The sequence below is a fragment of the Thermothelomyces heterothallicus genome (genome assembly GCF_042370625.1).
Source record: "Thermothelomyces heterothallicus CBS 202.75 unplaced genomic scaffold P884_scaffold_18, whole genome shotgun sequence".
Taxonomy (NCBI): Eukaryota; Fungi; Ascomycota; class Sordariomycetes; order Sordariales; family Chaetomiaceae; genus Thermothelomyces; species Thermothelomyces heterothallicus.
In genome coordinates, this window is record NW_027192579.1 from 35,001 (window position 1) to 56,985 (window position 21,985).

The 21,985-nt window shown below is 55.5% G+C and overlaps 5 protein-coding genes across 5 annotated transcripts in view; 2 read left to right on the forward strand and 3 right to left on the reverse strand.

Annotated features, from left to right (window-relative positions):
- The window catches only part of P884DRAFT_204868 (uncharacterized protein), a gene marked incomplete at both ends in the record, with an annotated part of 3,084 nt that extends 767 nt beyond the window's left edge, over positions 1 to 2,317 (reverse strand). The window contains 3 exons of the mRNA XM_069438609.1: positions 1 to 523; positions 781 to 819; positions 941 to 2,317. The exon at positions 1 to 523 is cut by the window's left edge and continues 342 nt beyond it. Coding sequence (XP_069295936.1) covers positions 1 to 523; positions 781 to 819; positions 941 to 2,317 — 1,939 coding nt within the window. The remainder of the gene's footprint in view (positions 524 to 780; positions 820 to 940) is intronic.
- A 2,272-nt stretch (positions 2,318 to 4,589) lies between these two features.
- P884DRAFT_41581 (PHD/FYVE-zinc-finger like domain-containing protein) lies at positions 4,590 to 11,009 on the reverse strand. The gene is made up of 5 exons (XM_069445881.1): positions 10,906 to 11,009; positions 10,401 to 10,837; positions 5,917 to 9,540; positions 5,675 to 5,867; positions 4,590 to 5,552 (listed from the first exon to the last, which is right to left on the reverse strand). The coding sequence occupies exons 2-5, from the start codon at positions 10,770 to 10,772 to the stop codon at positions 4,633 to 4,635; spliced, it is 5,109 nt and encodes a 1,702-aa protein (XP_069295937.1). The 5' UTR covers positions 10,773 to 10,837; positions 10,906 to 11,009; the 3' UTR covers positions 4,590 to 4,632.
- A 3,239-nt stretch (positions 11,010 to 14,248) lies between these two features.
- P884DRAFT_227072 (uncharacterized protein) lies at positions 14,249 to 16,410 on the forward strand. The gene has a single exon (XM_069439674.1). It carries the CDS (start codon positions 14,508 to 14,510, stop codon positions 16,278 to 16,280), a length of 1,773 nt encoding a protein of 590 aa, XP_069295938.1. The 5' UTR covers positions 14,249 to 14,507; the 3' UTR covers positions 16,281 to 16,410.
- A 643-nt stretch (positions 16,411 to 17,053) lies between these two features.
- On the forward strand, positions 17,054 to 18,475 carry P884DRAFT_271077 (uncharacterized protein; the record flags this gene model as incomplete). Its single annotated transcript, XM_069442405.1, has 2 exons — positions 17,054 to 17,594; positions 17,721 to 18,475. 2 exons carry the CDS (start codon positions 17,054 to 17,056, stop codon positions 18,473 to 18,475), a joined length of 1,296 nt encoding a protein of 431 aa, XP_069295939.1.
- A 267-nt stretch (positions 18,476 to 18,742) lies between these two features.
- P884DRAFT_278907 (uncharacterized protein) lies at positions 18,743 to 20,506 on the reverse strand (the record flags this gene model as incomplete). Its single annotated transcript, XM_069443240.1, has 2 exons — positions 18,743 to 19,868; positions 20,055 to 20,506. The coding sequence occupies 2 exons, from the start codon at positions 20,504 to 20,506 to the stop codon at positions 18,743 to 18,745; spliced, it is 1,578 nt and encodes a 525-aa protein (XP_069295940.1).
- Between the last annotated feature and the right edge of the window lie 1,479 nt (positions 20,507 to 21,985).

The window sequence follows — 21,985 nt, forward strand, 5'->3', positions numbered from 1 at the left end:
GCCCCCCGCCTCCGGCAGGTGAAGGAGAAGACGACGAGGGAGAAGAAGAGGTGGCGGCGGCGGAAGAGGAGGAGGAGGAGGATGATGATGATGATGATTGTGATGATGAGGAGGAGGAAGAAGAAGAAGAAGAAGAAGAAAAGGAAGAAGAGGCCGAACAAGGCCGCTCTCCGTCCCGAATTGGCCCCGGCCCCGAACCCGGCCCCGAACGCGGTCCCGGAACAGAAATCGGACCGGAAGCCGGCAACTGGGCCCGCGCCAGCTCTGCTTGGCGGCGCTTCCACCAGACGGGGTACCCCAGGAACAGGCCGAGCTGGTGCTGAGTGGCCCTGTCGCTGGGCATCTCGTGCTTGTACTTGCACCCCTGCTGGGTGAAGGCGCAGACCCCCTCGTGCACCCACTTGTCGCAGTAGACCTTCATCCTCTTGGCGGACGTCGCCGCCGTCGTCGTCGCCGTCGCAGTGCCGGGGGTTATGGTCTGATGGATTAGTGATGATGAGAATAATGGTGTCAGACTGGGGTGCTTCTCATGGTTATTGTTGTTGTTGTTGTTGTTCTTGTTGGTGTTGGTGTTGGAAAGATTGTAGTGGTGAGTTGGGATCGGAGCTTGAGACTGAAAGGGAGTGGCGAGGATGCGTCTTGTATCTCCGTGTTGGTTTTGCCTGGGGGGGGATGCAAGGGGGGACAGGTGAAGTAGGTGAGGTATGTTGGATTTTTATTTTTATTTTTTTTCTTAAAAAAAAAGGGGGGGGGGAGAGAGAGAGCCAAGGGGGAGCTCACCTGGATCGCATCACCGCCACTGTTTCTGGCAGGGGGAGACTGCTGACCGAACAATACCGAGTCAGTGAACAACATCTTCTTTTCTCTCCCGGATCAAACTCGAACGTTAAACACAGAGGAAAGGAAAGAAGAAAGAAAAAAAAAAAAACAGGTAACCTACAGCGGCCGTCAAGGGCTGGCAGTTGCTCGATCGCCCGTCCGCCCCGACGCCGGCGGGGACGGGCAGCGCGACCAGCCGCTCGCCGCCGGCGGCTTCGTGCGCCGGAATGCCCAGCAGCGGATACGGCAGCATGTCGACGGGTACCAGGCGCGTGCGCCGGCCGTCGGGCCGCACGAAGCAGTAGCCCACCGCGTCGTTCGGGAGGGACACGGAAAAGGTCGTCGTCATGGCGTCTCTTCCGTCCGCCGCCGGTCCCGGAGAGGAGTGCTGGTAGTTGTGGTGGTGGTGGTGGTGGTGGTGGTGGTGGTAGTAGGAGGAGGAGGAGGAGGAAGAAGAAGAGGAGGAGTAACTGCTGCTCGGGGTGCCGATGCCGGTGCCGGTGACGCTGCTCGCAGATGAGTGGTGTCCCTGCCCGTGTCCCTGCCCCTGACCGCTGCCGCGCGCAAAGGATCGCATCGAAGCGGGCGTCGACAATGACACGGGCGCCGGCGGAGGGTGCGAAGTCAGGGTCGGCTGACCAAAGCCCGTCGCCATGCCCAGGTTGGGAGAGGCAGTCAAGGGGCTGCGAGTCGTGGTGCCAAGAAAGAGATGCCGAGGGTGCTGCTGTTGCTGCTGCTGCTGCTGCTGCTGCTGCTGCTGCTGCTGCTGCTGTTGTTGTTGTTGTTGTTGTTGTTGCGCCTGGCCTCCCGCGGTCACCGGAGAGAGCTGTACCCCGTTGATCGTCGTCAGCTGAGGCCGGGATGCCTCGGCGGCGGCGCTCTTGGCCCGCCAGTTGCCCGACACCAAGGGACGCGATGCCTGGCCGAAGCGGGGGAGATGTCTGAAGACGGCCCCCATAGGGCTGCGTTCATGAGTCTGATCGCCGTCGACAGGACCCGTTCCGATCTTGGTGCTGGCTCCCAGTCTGTCGTCGCCTTCCGGCTTGCCAACGCCCCCGCGGTCGGCGAGGTCGGGGTGTGAAGAGGGAGGGTCGTCCGAGGCTAGGACGTCGATACCATTGCCAATGTTCTCCATGTGGCTGCCGCCGCTCATCCTGTTCTCGTCCAGCACCAGAGTCTTGAGTTCGGCGCAGTAATCGTTCACTCTCTGTGCGCCCCGGCCGGCGCCTAGCACCGCGCACCGCGACGGCGACGGCGACTCTGAGGCAAACCGCCGAGCGGGCGAGTACGACGGAGTCATCGGCGACCAGCCCCTGATGGCGCCCGTGGGAGGAGTGCTTATTGTTGGAGACATCTTGCACATTTTGGACGTCTCGGACACCGCGGCAAGGGGGCGGATCGGCTCGATGGTGTAACAAGAAGACCTGGAAATCTCTGAAGAAGACATCGAGCCAGACACGGGATCGTGTTTCGTCTGGAGATCTTTGGTCGGCTTCATGGTAGAGTCGGCTCGTCGCAGAAGAGTGGAGGAGGTATATGATCGTTCTCGAGACCTTAATTAAGACCGCAACACGAGTCGGGAGAGAACCTGCCGGGTGAAGACTCCCAAAATAAGAGAGGCTCCGGAACAGCAACAACAACAACAAGAAGAAGAAGAATAAGAAGAAGAAGAAGAAGCAGCCAGGACCGGTGCAGGCCGCCTAGAGAAACAAACCAAGGCCAGGAATCCGATGCCACACCACAGGAGCGGGGGAGGCCTGACCGACTGCAAACGGACTGACAAGCGAAGAGGAGGCTGGACAGCAACCCGCGCCGGGCACCTGCCTGTCGTCCCTTGACCGCCTGTCTCGCGATGGCCGGGGACGTGGTCGGTATGGCGAAAGGGTAACAAAAAGGGGGGGCGGGGAGCGGATTGGGAAAACAAGAGGAGGACAGGCAGCGTGTAGGCCGAGAAAGGAGGTGTTGCGGAACCGTTTGGCCGCTCTTGACTGGAGCAGCCGGCGGCGGCAGGGCGTCACACAGGGTGTCACGACAGCAGGACAGGGCCTACGGTCGGTTGCCTCGTCTTTCTGCCGCCCAGGGGGCAGGGCTGACTTGTTGCGGTGGTGGAAGCCCGACACGGAGACGACGATGACGGAGTGACGGTATCTAAGGCGAGCCCGCGACGCCGAGACCTCAGCAGCAAAAGAACGAAGGGAAGGTTGTGATATGGCCGCGTCGCTCGTTCAGTCTCCCTGTCGTCCTGCTGACTGCGCAGGTTGACCCCCCCCTTTAAGCCAGCAACAACACGCCGTCCAAGCAAGCCGGCCACTGCATCCTTCCCCTTCTTTGCCATACCAGGCCCGATCCTGTTGTCCAGCACTTTGTCCCCTCTTCCACTCGGAAACCTCCATGGCTAGCATCACGGCAGTCCAAACCTGCTTCCTCAAATCGGCAGAAAGCGATTGCAAACGCCCACCAAAGGCTCAAATAAGGTTCCCTGCGTCCTGCTCCGGATACCTGCATCCAAAGAAATAAATAAATAAATAAATAAACAAACCACCAGCTCTACCTTGTATCCTTGTATCAAAATCACCGCTTCTCTCCACGTGACAAACAGCGGCTAGACAAGACGTGGAGCGGGTACGTGCGACCTGAAGGAGACGTTGAAGCAGAAAGGCTAGACTGAGGTGGGGGAGAGAAAGGACAAGAAAAAGAGAAAAAATATAAAAAGGAAAAGGGAGAAGAAAGGGGACACAATGACGCGGGGACACAAGCCTGGCAGAGAGCCCAGTCCCTGCAGGGGTCCAGGACTAGGGGTTTCGGCTTCAGCGTTACTGTGTAGTTGTGGTAAGCGGGAGTGAAGAGAGAGAGAGACCATACCATACGCACATACTCTCCGTACATGTATGTACGTGCATTGCCGGTATGGAGTTCCCGAATGACTGAATCAAGGACCAGGAATGAGCATAAGTCGGAATCAAGCTGACACGCTCTATATGCAAGTAAGCCGCCCATGCAACTCCATGTACCGTACATTTCTCTCCCCTCCTCCTCTTCCAGGTCTTTAAGGATCAGAGCACAGCTCGGTGTTTGTCGTATGTCCTTTCAAAAAATGCGGCACGCTCATGACCACGTCGTTTCCGGCCTGTTGTTGACATTCCTGACTCCGACCCGCAGCTTGTTACCGCCAAACGCAAACGCCCGTCTCTCTCCCGCGCTATCTCTCTCCCTCTCTCTCTCTCTCTCTCTCTCTCTCTCTCTCTCTCTCTCTCTCTCTCTCTCTCTCTCCACGGAACTGCCTCGCCATGGGTATCGATCGGTGAAAAGAAGAGAGCAGAAAGCAAGAGAAATACTATAGATTGATGGAACCAAAGACGCAACTCGCATCCATTTCCCGACTTCCGCGCGGGATGTCGTTCATCCCTGATGCAACGCTATCCACAGACCCAAACCATTGCCATGCCTAACCCGGATGGGATGCCTTCTAAAAATCAATATACGTATGTCTTCCGTGATGCGCCAGCTGGTTATGCTCAGAGGGAAGAAAAAACTGAAAACGAAATGAAAAGAAAAAATCAATATGCCCCCTTTCCCCGTGGAGCAGAATGGTATCCCGGCGCCCGTTGATGCACAAAGAGGAAATCTGCTCTCCCGTTTCCCGAAACTCCTCCCTAAACACTTCCTTTTCTTCATATTTTTTTTTTTAAAAAAAAAGAAAGTCAACGCCTTCCGCATGTCACCGTAAACCATTTACGGCCTCCACCACATCCGCCCACTCAACCCAGCCTTGACTCCCACCTTGTTCCTCCTCTATCTCACACCCCTTAACGATCAATGACCACCACCACTACTAGCAGCAGCCACCTGCTCTGCCTTGATCCGCCTCAGCTTTTCCAACACGAACGCCCTCCTCTGCTGGGCCACGAGCGCCGCCGTTGCCGCCGTGTCCGCGCCCGCGCCCGCGTCTGGTCCCGGCACGCTCTTGAGCTGGTCCAGGAGCAACCGCAGATGCACCTCTGACCGCATCTCCGGGCACTCCCACGTCGTCGGGTGCGAGTACCGGCACACAAAGCAGGCCTGGAACTGCGTCTGGGCTTCAACCGGCGCGATAGGGGAGGACCCTGCTGGTGCAGGTGCTGGTGCAGGTGGCGGCGGCGGCGGTATGCTGTGGACTGGACCCGCTGCCGGTGCTGCTGCTGGATTCGAAAAAAGAGGGGAAGCAACAGAAGTTGCGGTAGGAGTGTAGGAGGGGATCTTGGGGACAGGGATGGGGGTAGTACTTTGGATGGTTCGTCTGGGAGGAGGAACTGATGAGCGCCTGCCTGGGTCGACCATCACATCGTCGACGGTCCAGGCGATGCCTTCACCTGGCAGGGTTTTTCGGGCGAGCTTGTTCTGGCTTGGGTTGCGTCTGCTGGGGACTGGATGTCCTGCCAGTGTTCCTGCTGATGCTGTTCCTGTTCCTGCCCCTGGTCCTGCGGCACCAGCTCGAGCGGGGGCAGTGGTAGCTTGGTGTTGGTCCGCCGGCTCTGCGTGTTTGCGCGGCCGACCCCTTTTGCCGGAGGGTTGCTGGGTGATGGCCTTGTTGTTGTCGTCGGTGTCTTCGGCTGGCGGCGGCCGGAGGACCGCAGTGGTTGTGGCTTCTGGCCCCTTGACTTTGGGGTTCCGGGGTTCGCGGGAGTACTCGCGGGAGTAGCGGGAGTCGCGGATCTTCTTGATCGCGGCCCGGGCGTCGAGTGATTCGGAGTCTGCTTGGCCTTTCGTGAGCTGTTGGTCTTCGGTGCTATTGACTTGCGGGGCTTGGCCCTGGGCGTGACCGGAGTGCGACTGGCACTCCGCGCGGTAGCCTTAGAAGGAGACTTTTTTCTCGTACCTTGTCTGCCTGGGTTCCGCATGTTAGTTCTGCTAGACTCACCCGACCGCACAGTGTCCTCGTCGCTGGACTCGGGCTCGCTCTTATCGCTGCCGACAAAATCGCCGTCGACGGAGCCCCGATCGCTCTCTGCAGCTGCGGCAGCTTCCTGAGCCTCGTCGAACTCGAATCGGGGGCCCGTATAGTTGGCAGCCTGCACTGGTTAGCCGAGGCCTCTCGACAACGACTGCAAAACCACCTACTCCGCGGCGACGGCCGCCCCGGCCGAGCTTCTCCATGTTGCGCTCCGCCTCACGCCGAGCCTCCTCCGCGCGCTGCTGTAAGATCTGGTCCCAGACGCTCATGTTGATAGTCTGCTCGGTCTCCTCCTGCAGCTCCTCTGCAAGCGTGCCCTCGTCGTTGGCCCAGATGCGGGCAAAGGCAAAGGCAGATTCCGCCGACTTGTCGTCTCCGGTCTTGGTCTCCTCGATCATGGAGCGGTCCAGGAGCTTATCGACGGCGGCCGAGTCGTAGGTGATGGTTTCTTTCTTCTTACCCTCGCCAAATAGGGCGGCCGCGCCGTGCTTGAGAACCGACTCAACGTCGTTCGGAGCATCCTCCTCATTGTCCATGGTTTCAATGAGGAGATGGTCCAAAGCGAGCTTCTTCCTACCAATCTGGAGAATCTTCTCCTCGGCCGAGCCCACCGTCATCAGCTGGAAGCAGAGCACCTTCTTGCGCTGCCCGATGCGGTGAGCGCGCGACAGCGCCTGGATATCTTGGTGCGGGTTCCAGTCAGGGTCCAAGATGATCACCGTGTCCGCGGTAGCCAGGTTGATACCCACTCCGCCTGCTCGCGTGGAGAGCAGCATGGCGAAGATGTCCGAGTCGGGCGCGTTAAAGGCGTCGATCTTTTTCTGCTTCTCCATACTCGACTGACGGCCGTCGAGACGCTCATGCCGGAGGCCCAAGCCAGCCAGGAAGTCCTCCAAGATTGTGAGCTGGTCCAAGAACTGACTGAACAGGAGCACTCGGTGACCGCGCTCCTTCAGCTTCGGCAGCATAATCTCGAGCAGCATAAGCTTGGACGAGGCTTCGATCAGATTACGGCGCGCCACCTCCGGGGGCGCGCCCCGGTCCTCGATGGCCTGGCTATAGATGAACGGGTGGCACAGGCACTTGCGCAGCTGCATGAGGATGTTACTCAGACCGGCCCTCTCGTTGGCCTTGAGTTTGCCCTGGACGAAGACGGACCGGATGAGCTCCGGGTTTCGTTGCATGATCGACTTGCACAGGCGCTCCTGCAAGACGGTCATGCTCACCGGGAGGATGATCTGCGCCATCGGAGGAAGGAAGGTGAGGACCTCGGCCTTTGTCCGGCGAAGGAAATAAGGCCGGATCAGACTGTGCAACTCGGGAAGGTTCTCCGACGTGATCTGAGCGAATTGCTGGTCAAGCTCCTCGGCCCGGAAGGACGGGTCGATGAACTGCAGGAGGTTGAACAGCTCGCGCTTGTTGTTTTGCAAAGGCGTCCCGGTAAGCAGCAACTTGAACGGGATGCGCAGGGCCTGGAGGGCTCTGTATAACGTGTTCTCGTCGTTCTTGAGAGCTTGGGCCTCGTCGACGACCAAGCCCGCCCACTTCGTGTTGCCGAAACGAGAGCGCGTCTCATTGTCCTTGGCCGATTCGTAAGACATGATGACAACGTGCGCCTTCATTTCCCGCGGCCCGTTCGGAAAGAGCTCATAGTCCAGGGCGAGCTTCTGGGAGACTCTCCCGCCATAGTAGGCCACGACCCTGAGGTCGGGAGCCCACTTCTTGATCTCCCGACGCCAGTTTGCGCATGTCGCGTTGGGGACGACGATCAAGAATGGCCATACTCTCGGGTTATCCTGGATGAAGCTGGAGAGGAGGGCGACGACCTGGACGGTCTTGCCAAGGCCCATCTCGTCAGCGAGGATGACGCTGCGCTCCTCACGAAAGTTATAGAGCATCCAGTTGAGGCCGTCAAGCTGATACTGCATAAGCTTGCCCCGCTGCAGCCCTTTTGGTTGCTGCTTGACCTCGATGTCGGCGCAAAAGTCACGCCGGCGGAACTCGTCGATCCGTGCCACCATGTTCTTCCACGGCTCCGACTGAAAGTGCCTACCGTTGAGGAACTCGCGATAGGCCTCGCAGAAGGCGTCGTAGATCGGGCCCGTGTCGGGAGCCGGCGGGGTGTCCCAGACGGCGTCATCATACCCCAGGCCCTCGAATTTGACATAGATCTTGATGACGTGGTGAATCCGGCTCAGGTCGTCTTCAAACTTATCTTTGACGGACTTGGCCCTGTACTTCTTCTCGGCCTCGCGCGTCCTCGGGGCGTAATGCACATCGAGGATGATGTCGGGGGTGATCCAGGAGTCATGTATCGCCTCCTTCTCGGTCCACCGAAGGAGCGAGTCGACGTGCTGCCTTTCGCCATCAACAGCCTCGTCTGAATCGTTCCCAAACGTGCGCTTGATGAAAGCCTGCCTCATGATTGCGCTGACAACGCCGTGGACCCAGGCTCCGGGCATCCAGACGCAGTGGTTGTACGATTTATTCTCCCACTTGACCAGATACTCCAGATGTTCCTCGTTGTATTCGGTTATCGGCTGGTCCTTTTTGTACAGCCTGGGTTCGCGCGGGCGCCATGCCACCAGCTTGTCGACTTTTTCCTCCTCCGTGTCCTGGCAGGCCTTGCACATCCAGGTGATTTGGTACTCCTGGAGACGATGCTTGCGCAGGTTCAAGGGATCGTCGAAGACGGGATCCCGGGACTTGTTCGGATGCGGGAGGTGTTCGTAATGCCACGCACGGCGGCAGCGGCCGCAGCGAAAGAAGACATTCTCGGGGTTGTTGACAAGTTTCGGGTCAACGGGGGTGATCGGGTCCACACCGCCGTTCTCAATGCGCAGTGCTTCCTCCTGTTTGGGCGTTTTCTTTTCCGAAAAAGGCACGCAAGACGGATTCTTTCCGTAGCACGCTTGGCAGACGTCGTGCCTGGGAGCCCGGGGATCCTTCTGCTTGTAAATGCCGACGCAGAACCGGCACTGCAAGACGAAAGACTCCTCTGCGACCTTTGTGACACGGTGTTCTCGAACACTGCGGACGCCAAGGCATGCCTTGTGGTACGAGTTAGAACAACCCTGGCAGCCGATCAGAGGCCCCTTCCTCTCGTCAAGGCCGCAAGAATCGCACACGGTCTGATGAGCTTCCTTAAAGTCATAAGAGGCCGCCTGAAAAACCTCACGCATGCCGACGACTTTGGGCGTAGCGGGGCCCCTATCTTCTTCGACGTAGAAGATGTCGTCATCCTCGAGGAAGTTGTCGGCCATGGCTCTGGTATTCCTGTTGGCGCGCGATGAGCGACGACGAGGCTCAAACTCGATATCCGAATCTCCGCCCAGCGACGAGACCGGTGCTGACCGTCGCACTGTCGCGGTTCCCTTCCTCAGGCGCCTTCGCCTCGTCTTGACGATATCAGATTGCACAAAGGCAAACGTGGGATCGTTCGTCTCTCCGTCCGAGTCCTGGAGCTCATCTCTGTCGTCGTACTGGAAGCCCTGATTGAGAGCAAGGCTGGCTCTGGGCCGAAGGCGCCTGCCCCGTCCTGTCTCTGCTCCGTGTTCGCCCTCGCTAGAAACGAGATGCGAGCTGGCGCGCGTGCTCGCCCTGGTGCTACGCCGGCCATTTCCAATCTCCAGGTAGTCATCAATCAGGCCTCGTCTACGGCGTGTGCCGCGAAGGTTTTCAAGCTCGTCGTCCTCTGCAGAGTCGTCGTCGGCTTCGTCAGAGCTTGTGTAGTCCGCATCCCGCTTCCTCTTCTTGGTGCCGAACTGCATAATATAGTCATCTTCTTCGTCCTGGTCGGAGTGTCAGCATAGGCACTGAGTTGCGTATTTTTGTGAGCGGCCTTCAGGAAGGACAAGTCTGAGAAAATAACGGAGATTTGAAAAAAAAAAATTCATGTTTGGGAGATTGGTGAAAAGGTCGGGTCAGGGAGCACCGCCAAGGTTCATCATCATCTTCTTCTTCCTCCATTGTCGCCCAATACAACCCCAGTTGTCGTTTCGACCGCGAAGAAACGGAGCACAGCGCCCTTAATCAACAGCTGCAGCAGCCGAACGCAACATGCACACGCTCCAGAGCCCTCCCTCATTCTTACCATCTTGACAACCGGTCATAATCCTAGAGAGGATGAGAAAAGGCTGTCGATCGCCGCAAATGAGGACGGTAGAGTGAGAGGGAAAATGATGTGACTAAGGAATGAAGGTGATAAAATATAGCAGATGCGTCAACCAAGAACAGCGCAAGCCGATTCGAGTAATGTTCTCGATGAGCCCTTGTATTGTAGCTGGTTGATGGCGATTGCGTATCAAGGCTAAAGCAGATGTTGTGTGAAGAAACGAAGCCGGCGTTTGCAGGAAAATCTCCAAAGCTGAGTCCATAGAGACGAGGGGCGAGGAAAGGCACAATGTCGAGGTTGGGTGATGGTAGATGGGAAGAAAGTAGTCGTCGGGCAGGCACGAACAGAACCACTCTCTCGGCTTGAGACTTCTCAAGGCCGCACCATGCACCACTCTTTTGAGAGCCACGGCATCCGCGCGACGGAACGTTGGTTCCTGGCTCTACTCGCATGCTACCCTCTCAACCCTAGCGTTTTGCAAGTCCAGAGCCAAAGCACGAGAGAAAACCAGGATCGCGCACGAGCATCATAACTTACCCTTCGTCTCCCACGAGTTCTCGGCTCGTCCTCTCCAGGATGGTAGTCTTCTACCCTGACCTTGTCGTAACCCGCTCGTTGTGCCGGCGATAGCCATGGCAGTTGCACCTCGATATGGACCAGCCTAGGGCCTTTCCGCAGCGGCCCCCCGGATACATCTTCCGCAGAGCCGTTTATCTTCCCGTCTGTCGCGACCGGCGCAGGCTCGTTTCCGTCCGCGGACGGGGTGCCCACGCCACTCAGGGCCAAGGGATCGGGCCCATCCTCGTCGTCGCTCAGGTCGGATTGAAAGGTGAATGGTGCTCGTTCCATATCTCCTTGGTCGACAAACAGCTCATCGTCGGAGTCTGACATGCCATCGGCCTTTTCCATAAGTTCATTCGGTCGAGTCGGTTGTCGCTCGAGAGCGGCGCCGAGGACAGCTTGGCCGGTTGGTTCTTTGAGCAGGATAAAGAATCAACGGCAGATTCCTCTAAGAGTCGAATTTATCGGATTATATACATACCGAGTGCTCGCGAACAGAGTATTGCGCATGTAGTGGTGTGCCGTACAGCATCGGCACAGCAATATCGTCGTCAGGGCCTCTCACTGGAGACGCGACTGCAATCGGGCACGCGTTTATTAGCGAGGTAAACTTCCTCGTAGATTTCCAGCTGCTAGGTATGTACCTGGTGGTTAGTGCTGACTAATTAGTTCAGTACTACCACCTGTCTCCCGACAGGTGGGGCCAAAACCCCCGGATATGCCAATATTACCGGACACATCACCACCAAATTTCCTATACTTTCGTATCTATACAAAAGGTGCCATCAAGTTTAATTACCCTCGCAACAGTAGCCTTAAATAGCTATAAATAGTCTAATTATAAACTAGGTTCTAAAAAGCTTAAAAACGTAGTAAAATTTAATTCTATCTAGTTATAATTAGTTAAACAATTAATTATATAACTTGCCTTTATCTCCCTCTCCCTCTATATTATACTCCTTATCTCTATCGCTCTTAATCATAGTAATACCTTCTCTTTTAGCCTCCTAGTAATAGTTATTATCTTCTATCCCTAGTATTACTATCCCTAGTATTACTATCCCTAGTATTACTATCCCTAGTATAGCTACTACTAACTTATAGGTATATCACTTCTTAAATCTCCTAATATCCTTAATAATAGCTATATATAGTAACTCCTTCTTAGCCCTAGATAGAGATAATAACTTAGTATCCTCCTCTTACTTATCTTTACTATCTATAAAGTCAAATTTATTATTGTCACTATTATTAATTAATATTATAGACATACTACTAATCTATATCCTAGGACACTTAGGGGATAGGAGTTTAACTTCTAATAATAGCTTCTTTACTAACTAAGGGATTAGGACTTCCTTTCTATCTCCTAAGTCGAAAAATACTAGTGGCTAACGCTCCTTTAATAGAACCTAAAGAGGGTAGTTATTATTAAGAGGAAGATAGTCGTTCTTATTAGTCTTTTCTAGGAATTTAGTAAAGGTTATTATATAAAGGTAATACCTATTAGTACTAGGAATCTTATTTTTAGGGCGCTTTTTCTAGACTTTATATTCCTCCTTATAATCCTATTTAATCTACTTGATAGTAATATAGGTAGCTTTTTAGCTAGTATCTCGAATAGCTTTAGTATTCTTCTAAGCCTAGATCTCTTAAACCTAATAAATATACTAAATAGTTATACTTATTATAACCTCTCCTATTAGCTTAATAAGTTAGCCTTATATTTTCTTAGTAGATAGTATAATTAGATAGGCTCTCTTATCCTTTATAAAGTTCTTAAGATATTTATATATTAGCTAACCTTTATTAACTATTAATATAATATCCTAAAAATGTTCTTATATTAGTAAACTAAAAAGCTTAAGATATTACTTTTAGATATAATTAATACCTTTTTTTATATATATTTATCGCTTATTATTAGGAATTATTATAGGATATCTAATAGCTATACTAGATAATACTTTCTCCTTGATCTAATCTATTATAATATGTTAGTTTAATAGAAAAAGATTAGTCTTTTCAAATCCTACTATAATATTTTAATATCTAAAACTAGCCTCCTAGATTTCCTAGAATCCTTTGATAAAGTCTATCTATATAAATATAAGATTACCGTTTTAAACTACCTATTAGAGATATCATTAATATACTTTCTTAAGATAGTAAAAGACCCCTATATCTATTAACTAGATAAAATATATCGGATAAGGAGGGAGGAAAATAATAAGAATATTAAATAAGAGATAGTATTTATAAAGTTCAAGGTTATAATATCCTATAAAGTTATCTAAGATAAGTAGCCGATATATATATTCTTCTAATAGTATAGATATCTAGACTAAATCTTTAGGAATAATATTATCTAGGTTAATAAAGTATATACTAAGAGTAGAATTATAGTTATAATAGTTATAACTAAACCATTCCTTAAAGTTTATATTATATTATTAGAACTTAATATAGATAGTAAAGGAGTATTTATTAAAATAATATATCTAATCTATCATTATCTTAGAGTTATTAAATACTATATCTAACTTATAGAATTATATCTTATTATTAAGACCTTTAATATCCTAATCTTCTAATAGCTATTATTTAAAGATATAAAATACTAGAATAGTATTACTAACTATATTTCTAACACTAATTAGGCTTATTAACTCTTAGTTATAAAGATCTAGAATCTCTAGCTAAGAAATTACTATAATAAGCATTCTATATTAATATCTAAGGGAGGGAACTAACCTTTTTCTTCTTATCTATTTTAACTATTAAGATCTTAAACCGCCTATTTAATATTATAAGTATATATCTAGTCTTATCTACATTCTAATAGCTAGATATAATAATCTTATATATTTTGATAATATCTTTAAATTTATTAAAGAATACCTCTAGATCTTCTACCTACTACTTAGCTAAGAATCGGTTTACTTTGACTAATTTAAAGAATATCAGCTAAAACTATAGATAATCCTACTTCTAATATAACTACTAATACTTACTAACAGGAGGGCAAGGAGGATTATAACGTGCCTATAAACAGTTAGTAATATCTTTAAGAAGATCTTTGGTAACAAGAGAACCAGATTCGATAAGCTAGTATACGTATCCTTTGAGGGTAGAATCTTTATTATTTCGAAGCGACCAAGGTCTTTTAATCGCGTTACTACTAGTGGCTAGAAGACTAGTATCCTTTAAAGACTTCAAGTACCGGCTAACCTAGGTCTTTCTAGTCTTAAATAGTTAAGCCGTATACCGTATACTAGGTTCGTTTCTATAGGGTAAGCGGCTGGTTCGGTGGCGCGTTCGAGCAGTAAGGAGCCATTTGGCGGCCTATATACTAGCTGGTTCCTAGATATGGTCGGTCAGAGGTATCGTATATAGGAAAGTGGTTAAATTAGGCTTGTGGCAGTGGTTGTGTCTTCGAATATAGGGAGTTGACTAGTAAAATTGGACACATATTTGGACGCGTACCTGTCCGGCAATATTGGCATGTCCGGGGGTTTTGGCCCCACCTGTTGGGAGACAGGTGGTAGTACTAAACTAATTAGTCAGTACTAACCACCGGGTATTACTGTGTACGGATTACGGATTACACTCGGCACACTAAACCGTGCTAAAAACTGTGTCGGGAGGGCCTCCTATTGGGCGAAAGGGGATAACTACCTAAAGTGGAGAATGCAGCTCAGTTGTCTGGACCACTGTGAACTTTTTGGTGACAGGGGTTGAAAACAGCCCCATCGAGTTGAGCGCAGGCTTCTCGCAACTACCTGCTTCGTACCTACATTTCACATACACTGCTTTTGCTCTCCGTCCGCTGCCTTCATCGGCAGCCTCGGGTGTACGGATTCGAATATTGTGCTTCTCCATTTCAATTAAGACTGTTTTAATAATTTCGAATCTCAATTGGAGATTATTTTCCCTTCTTCTCTAGAGGATTACTCGCCACTTCGAAGGTTCAACTTTTTTTTTTTTTACAACAGATAATCATCGTCAGAAACATCTCGTCGGTTCCGAGTTTGAGGCACTGTACGCACTACTCTCTGTCAGCTTTACTGCACGACAGGCGCCATGAGCCTGTCGTCCCTGGCCCACCGAGCGGCGAGGCCTTCCCTCTTGGGCAATCCAGTTCTACGGCTCCCTTACACCGCACTTACCACCACCAGACATGCCTCACTCTCAGCCATCAACAAAGGCCTGGTGCGGTCTGAGCAGGCGAGGCCACAGGGGCCCCGGCCCGAGAAGCTCAGCGAGCTGGCCGCGGGGACCAAGCGTATGACCTACGCTGAGCGACAGGAAGCCAGGAAACGACTCGCGGAGGAGCGGCCGGCTTTCAAGATCCGCAAGGGCAAGAAGGACATCACCGAGTATCCGGACCAAGCCAAGCCAAAGTCGCGCCAGGCCCGCTTCTATGACCCAGAGTCGCCGTTCGGCAAGAAGAGCCTGGTCTACCAGATGAAGACGGGGAAGCTGCGCGACGAGCTGAGAGCGCTGGAGGAGAAGGAGACGGACGGCGGCGGCTCGTCCGACTCGCCCTTTGAAACCAGCGTTCCACGGCCGGACTTGAGGTCACCCCCGCGCAGATCGGCGATGGAGCGACGGAGCGTGCGTGACGACGACACGGGCGACGTTGCCGACTTTGTCGCCGAGCTAACACGGTCCGCCGGACCCAATCGGGACGCTCCGCGCGGGGACGTCGCGCGGAGGAGAGAGGCGCCGGCGGGAGCGGAAGACGGCGACTCTCTTGGACGCGGAGGCTCTTCCTCCTCCTCCTCCTCCTCCCGACGAGACCGAGGCGCGGGCCGACGAGAAGACGCCCCGCGGCACAAGAAGGAGGAGGACCGGGACCCTCCCACCATCACCTACACCACCGCAGCGTCCCAGTTTCTGTACGGCAGGTCGGTCGTCGAGGCGGCGCTGCGGTGCTCGCGGCGGCAGCTCTACAAGCTCTACATCTACGGGGGCGCCAACCGGCGGACGCGCGGGGACGACTCGCTGATCCGGACGCTGGCCGAGCGCAGGGGGGTGCCGGTGACGGTGCTCGGGGACGAGCGGGGCCTCCGGCTGCTCAACCGGATGTCGTCGTCGCGGCCGCACAACGGGTTCGTGCTCGAGGCGTCGCCGCTCCCGCAGCCGCCCGTGACGGCGCTGGGCCCGCTCCCGGACGACTACGCAGGCAACCCGCGGTACGGCGTGGAGCTGGGGTACCAGTCGGCCGAGGAGGTCGCGGTCAACGGGAGGCCGGCGAGCCTGCCGGCGCCGACGGCGTCGCACCGGCCGCTGGTGCTCGTGGTCGACCGGGTGGTGGACCCGGGCAACCTGGGGGCCATCCTGCGGACGGCCTCGTTCCTGGGCGCGGCGGCGGTGGGCATCACGCGGCGGGGCAGCGCGGGGCTGACGCCGGTGGCGCTCAAGGCGTCGGCGGGGGCGGCCGAGTCGCTGCCGCTCTTCTCGGTCGGCTCGCTGCCCGAGTTCCTCAGCCTGTCGCGCGCCAACGGCTGGGAGGTGTACGCGGCGGTGGCGGGGGCGCCGGCGCGCAAGCAGCGCCGGCACGTGGACCTGCGCGACGTCGAGGAAGCGGACCCGCTGCGGCGCGACCCATGCGTGCTGCTGGTCGGCAACGAGGGCGAGGGCCTGGACCGCATGGTCGTGAAGAAGGCCGACTACGAGGTCAACATCCCCAACATGTCGGCGCCCGACAGCGGCGTCGACAGCCTGAACGTGAGCGTGGCCGTGGGCTTGCTGTGCTCGGCCTTCCTCAGGGGGGCGGCCAAGGAGATGGAGGGATTGGGAATCGGGTTAGGCCAGGGGGAAGAGAAGGGAGCGAAGGAGGATTTGTGGTAGAAGGAAGGAACCCCCGTGGAACAAAAAGGTTTGTAGATATTGTACGATCTTGGGCGTTGTGTACGATAGGATACCCTTTATGGCGTGCATGCACGGTACAGGACGGGAGTAATCCGTAGATAGAAATGACTCTGGCACATCCGCACCGCGCTCGCATCTTCGGTTTTTTTTTTTTTTTGTCGAGATTTGAGGTCCCTCGCAACGAGAATACGAGACTCCGTTTTCGCCGTCACCTGAGTTTTGGAAGCAGTCGGCCGACGTGCGCTGTAAGAAGGTAGGGAAGAAAGCTTCATTTCACGGAGTAAAGATGTGTAATCCGTACAAGTAATCAGCGCATGCATGGATTGTGCGAGGTACGGATTACAGTTGTGAGGTCACCCCTGCCTTTCTTGACAACCGCAGTCTTGGCGCTTGTTTTTGTCCAACCAATCCATTGTCTGTGCAACCAATGTCAACAATCGGGCAACCTCGACCTCGATTGACAATTTCCAGCGTCTGCCTTCCTCTTTAAAATCTTTGAAAAGATTTCTGGTCACAAATAGGGAAATACACACTGTCCTCGACGCTGGCTGCCCCGATCGTCGGCAAGCATAATCTGTAAACAACAAAAAATTACGCCCGAAGCGGGCAAAGCTTCCCATTCGTAGCCAAACGAGATGCGACCGCTGCCGCTCTCGCTATGGCTCCTCGTCGCAGCCCAGATCGAAGCCCGAGAGCAGGCACGAGCTGATGCGCATCACCAGCCCTTAGTATTACCGACGGCGATTCGAAAAATGCCCGCCGACCGGGGCGCCAAGTTCCACCACGAGTACTGCGCCTTCGGAGACCACACGACCTTCGCGCCGGCGTCGAGCAGACCCCACGCGGCGACAGCAGCAGCAATAGCGGCGCGCAGCTTGCATGATGCAGACGACGCCCGACGTCTCTGGGCCAACGCATCGGCCGAGCTCTCCCTCCGCCCGCCGTTCGCCCTCCTCTCCGAACCGGAAACCCCGGAAAAAGACGAGAGCATAGCGCCGGCGTGGAGCCTCTTCCGCCGGGCAGCATCAGCCCTTGCTCTCCTCGAGAAGCGCCAGTGGGCCTGCCCGAGCGGGACGAGCAGCTGCTCCTCGATCGGGTTTCCCAACAGCTGCTGCGGCCAGGACGAGACCTGCGTCGAGGTGCCCGACACGGGACTCGGGCCGGTGGGCTGCTGCCCCTCGGGCGCGACCTGCAATGGCGGCATCTCCGACTGCGCCGGCGGCAGCACCGCCTGCGGGAGCAGCCTCGGAGGCGGTTGCTGCATCCCGGGATTCGTCTGCATGGGTGTAGGCTGTATGTCACATTTCTCTTCCCCCCTTCCCCTTCCCCCATCTCCCTCTCCCCTTTGTCTTTGTTCTGCCTCCTCAATACTTACTGACTTTCCACCCTTGGGGTTTTTTTTTTTAAAAAAAATAACAGGTGTCCGTTACTCCTCGTCATCACCGCCCCCTGCGGCGACCCCGACAACCCTGACCACAACCTCCACCCGCATCGTCTCCGACCCGACGCGCTCCACCATCCTCGTGACGGTCACCACCACCGTCACCCCTTCCGGGCCGCCCGTGACCTCCACCGTCATCGAAACCACGACCGCCTCGTCCGCCCGGAGCGGAGGCGGGGCCGGCGCCCCCTTCCGCCCGACCTCGTCCCCGCAGCCGTCCGGCTCGAGCACGCGGACGACGGGCACCGGCGCGTACTGCCCCACCGGCTTCTACCCCTGCCTCGCCCGGGCCGGGGGCGGGTGCTGCCAGACGGGGCGCGAGTGCGCGGTCACCTCGTGCCCCCCGCCACCGCAGCAGAGCGAGATGACCACCGTCGTGGACGGTAACGGCGTCACCGTCGTAGTCCCCGCTGACGATGCTGCTGCTGCTGCTGCTGCTGCTGCTACTGCTACTACTGCTACTACTGCTACTACCGCCGCGGACGGCTGTGCGGCCGGGTGGTTCCTGTGCGGGCGCGACGCCGGCCCCGACGCTGGGTGCTGCCCGTCCGGATACGAGTGCGGCACGGCGAGCTGCTTCCGGGAGGGCGCGGGCGCTACGGGGGCGAGCGTGGCCAAGGAGCTGCCCGGGCAGAGCGGTAGTGCCGGAGAGGCAAGGGCCACGGCGGGATGGGGATTGGTGGTTGGGATAGGCATGTTGTGGGGGGTGGGGTTTGTGGGTTTGAGGCTGTGATATGCGCGGGAAAAAAAAAAAATCTCCTCAAAGAAGTGTACACACCGTTTGCCATCGATTGCATGCATTTTACGTGGCGTTTTGGGATGGTTGAATTGATGAGATTCATCTAGGAGGCCTACGGGGGAGGTACCGTGCCACAATACTCTCAAGCTAGGGGGCGCATGGCATGGCAGAAGCCGGTCAAGGGGTTGAACGAAGGCTGGTGATAACTATTGTCTTTTTTCATCTTCTTGTCCCTTTTTCATCTTTTTTTTCTTTCCTTCTCTACGCAGGGACAAACTCCTTAACGCCGCGCTCCTCGCAAAACTTGCGCACCTCCTTGCGCAACGTTTCGCGCTGCCTGCCGACCAGTTCCATGATGTCTTCGACCTCGGCACCCAGTCCCGCGCCACCCACCTGCTCATACAACCTCACCATCTCGTCCATGACGGCGGCCAGCTGGTTCGGCAGCCAGGTGACGATGGGGCTGCCCCCCGTCGCGGTCGGGTGGCTCGTCCTCTTGATGATGTACTCCCTCGCGAAGCACCAGTGCCGCCACCGGAAATCCCGCACCTGGTTGAGCACCTGGATCCACAGCGCCCGCGTCTCCCTCTTCTCGTCCTCCACCTCCCCTTCAGCCTCCTCTCCGCCATCCAGCCCCAGGGCCCACGCCTTGAGCCCGCCCTCCTCGGCGGCCCGGGCGACCCACTCGAGGAAGCGGCGGTGCTCGCCGGGGCGGTAGGACCGGAAGTCCCGGAGGATCTCGGTCAGCGGGGTGTCGGGCATGGGAATGGACAGCAGGTTGTCGACGAGCGGGATCATGGAGTCGTTGGCGCCGCTCTCCCCGCGGAAGGCGACGCGCCGGCCCCCCTCCCGCCGGCCGTCCTGCTGCTGCTGCTGCTGCTCCTCCCCGCCGTCCTTGTAGTAGTAATCGCCGTCGTCGTCGGACAGCTCGACACCCTCGTAGAGGACGCCGCGGGGGAACATGGACTGCGAGGCGATGCCGAAGATGAAGGTGCGGAACGAGGTGTAGTCGGCCGGGCGCGAGCGCGACCACATGGTCTCCATGGTGGCGTTGACCCGGCGCAGCGCGGCTAGGACGGTGCGCAGCCCCTCGTTGAGCTCCGCCCTGGAGCGGCGGTGGGATGAGGAGGGGGCGGAGGAGGAGGAGGACGGGGAGGAGCAAGCGTCGATGCAGGCGACGGCGCCGGCGACCAGCGGGCCCGAGTGCTTGACCATCTCGATGTGGACGAGCACGAAGCCGGCCTCGGAAGAGGAAGGGTCCAGGCCGTGCTCGAAGGCGCGGATCAGGCGGAGGTTGTCGGAGGCGAGACCCTTGGAAGGGTCGACGAGACGGTAGTTGAAGAGAGCGTAGGAGCCGGCGTATTCCATGAACGGTTTGAAGTTGCAGCTTAGTCGGGGGAAGAAGGTTAGATGTTGTTCGGGTATAGCTCCAGAGGTAAGGACATGGAGGACGGGTGGGTGGGTTGATGAGTAGAATGAAAGGGGGGGTAAGACTTAGAAAGGTAGGAGAGGGAAGGGGGGAAATGAAGGAGAAGGGATGAAAAGAGAAGGAGGGAGGGAGAGAGATGCATACAGAGCAGCACACTTGGCGATGGGCCGCGCAATGTTGGCGGGCAGCACGTCGCGCGCCAGGCCGTAGCCCTCTCCCCTGACGAAGCGCTCGTGGCAGGGCTCGAGCAGGTAGGCGGAGGCCAGGAAGGAGTAGTCGCGGTACAGGGCGTTCATCAGGGGCAGGTCGTCCTTGTACTTGTCGATGGCGTCGGTCAAGTCGGGCAGCTCCCGGTCGACGGTCTCGCCCAGCTTGCCTTGGGCCAGCAGGCCGGGCTCGCCCGACAGCGTCTTGACGGGCATCCGCTGGAGGATGGACTCGAGGGCGTCAAAGTCGGGCGGCAGGGTCTCGATCGGGTCCATGCGAGGGAGGAAGCCCCGGGTGGTGGACACCATGAAGGCCGGGAGGGACCTGTCGTCCGGGCGGGTGTCTTCCAAGACGGGGAAAGGGGGGACGCTGTGTCCTAGGGAACCCATGGCGGCAGAGGAAGGAGGATGAGGATGGGGATGAGGATGAGGATGTGGATGAGCAGGAGGTCGACGACGATAACAACGGCCACAACGGCGACGATGATGATAACGACAAAGGGCTGTGTGGTTTCGAGAAGATGGATATGACGGCAGAGATCACCAAGGAATCTTGCTCAGGTGCTGAGTGTCGGAGGTGAAAGCCGGGGCAGCGGCGTCGGACATGTCGTGTTTGGGGCAGTCGAACCGTGCGCCTATATAGACGGAGGCCGGAATCTATTCCGGCCTCTGGGCGTGTTATTTTTGACGCCTCCCTGGCTAAATCGATCGTCATCCGGCCGTTCTCGTTCCCCGGCGGGCCAGTTTCTCTTTGTCACGCATCGCGCTGGCCCTCATGGGGGGCACATGATCCAAGTCGGATTCCTGCGGTCGTTCAAGGCAAGCCAGGGGTGGTCGAGGGCAATGGGAATGAGTTGATGACCTCGTACAAGTTGGTGCAGTAGCAATGAAACGGTTGCCCGAATCCGCCATGGGAGTACGGAGTATGTACCTCTGAGTAACAAACAACCCTGTTGTCCGCTGATCGCCCTTGAAAAACATCAACAAATGATCTAAACCTCAATATCTTCGAGTCTGTGAGCAACAGCCGTGGTCCGGTCTATATTTCCTCGTCCTCAGCTTCCCGTCATACAGGGTGTGAGTGAGGGCTGACTCTGGCTAGTAGTACAAACATACGTAGCATTACAGGACTAGTATGTAATGAAATCACGAGGCCCGCTTTTCTCCGGCCCTAGCCGGCCTCAGCCGGCCTCCTTCCCCGCAAATGGAGCTCCATGCCGAGTCGAAACGGCCGGACGAATTCCGGCCGTTAAGTCGGGGGGGTCCGGAGCGAAAACGGTCACCGTTCCCACGACGGCAGGCCGTCCGTTTGCGGTTTGCTCAGTAAGGTAGTCATCCGTTTGCAGTCTTTCACTTCACAGTCTTATCATTAATGATGGGATTTTTCTCAAGATGCTCGAATCCGTACTCAACCTCCCAACTCTCTCCCGGACTGGTCACACAACCATTTGCACGGCACAATCCAGGTACGGACATATACAAGTGCACAACAAGAGTGCGAAATTCATATGTCATCCGTCGACCATACTGCTGGCTCACGACATAATTCTAGACCTGTATGCATCGTCTCTACCAAATTGTTCCGCTTCGTGATCCTTCAAGTAGTCTGCTCATCTGCTGCGCCTGCTTGTAATGAATAGTTATGTGGTTGTGCGCGCGAGACGTCCCGAGGATGACGCCTTCGCTCGATCTCGGCGAGGTGTCACCTCTGCCTTCCGATCTGCGTTGAGGGTCTTGATCGTTGTCACCTTCCGTTATCGGTCCCTCTCCCTCCACACACATTGCCGCTCCAACAAGCGCGAGTGGATATAACTAAGCGCAAGACGGCAGCCAATTTCCCCCCCTCAACCTCCTCTAGCGTCAATCACT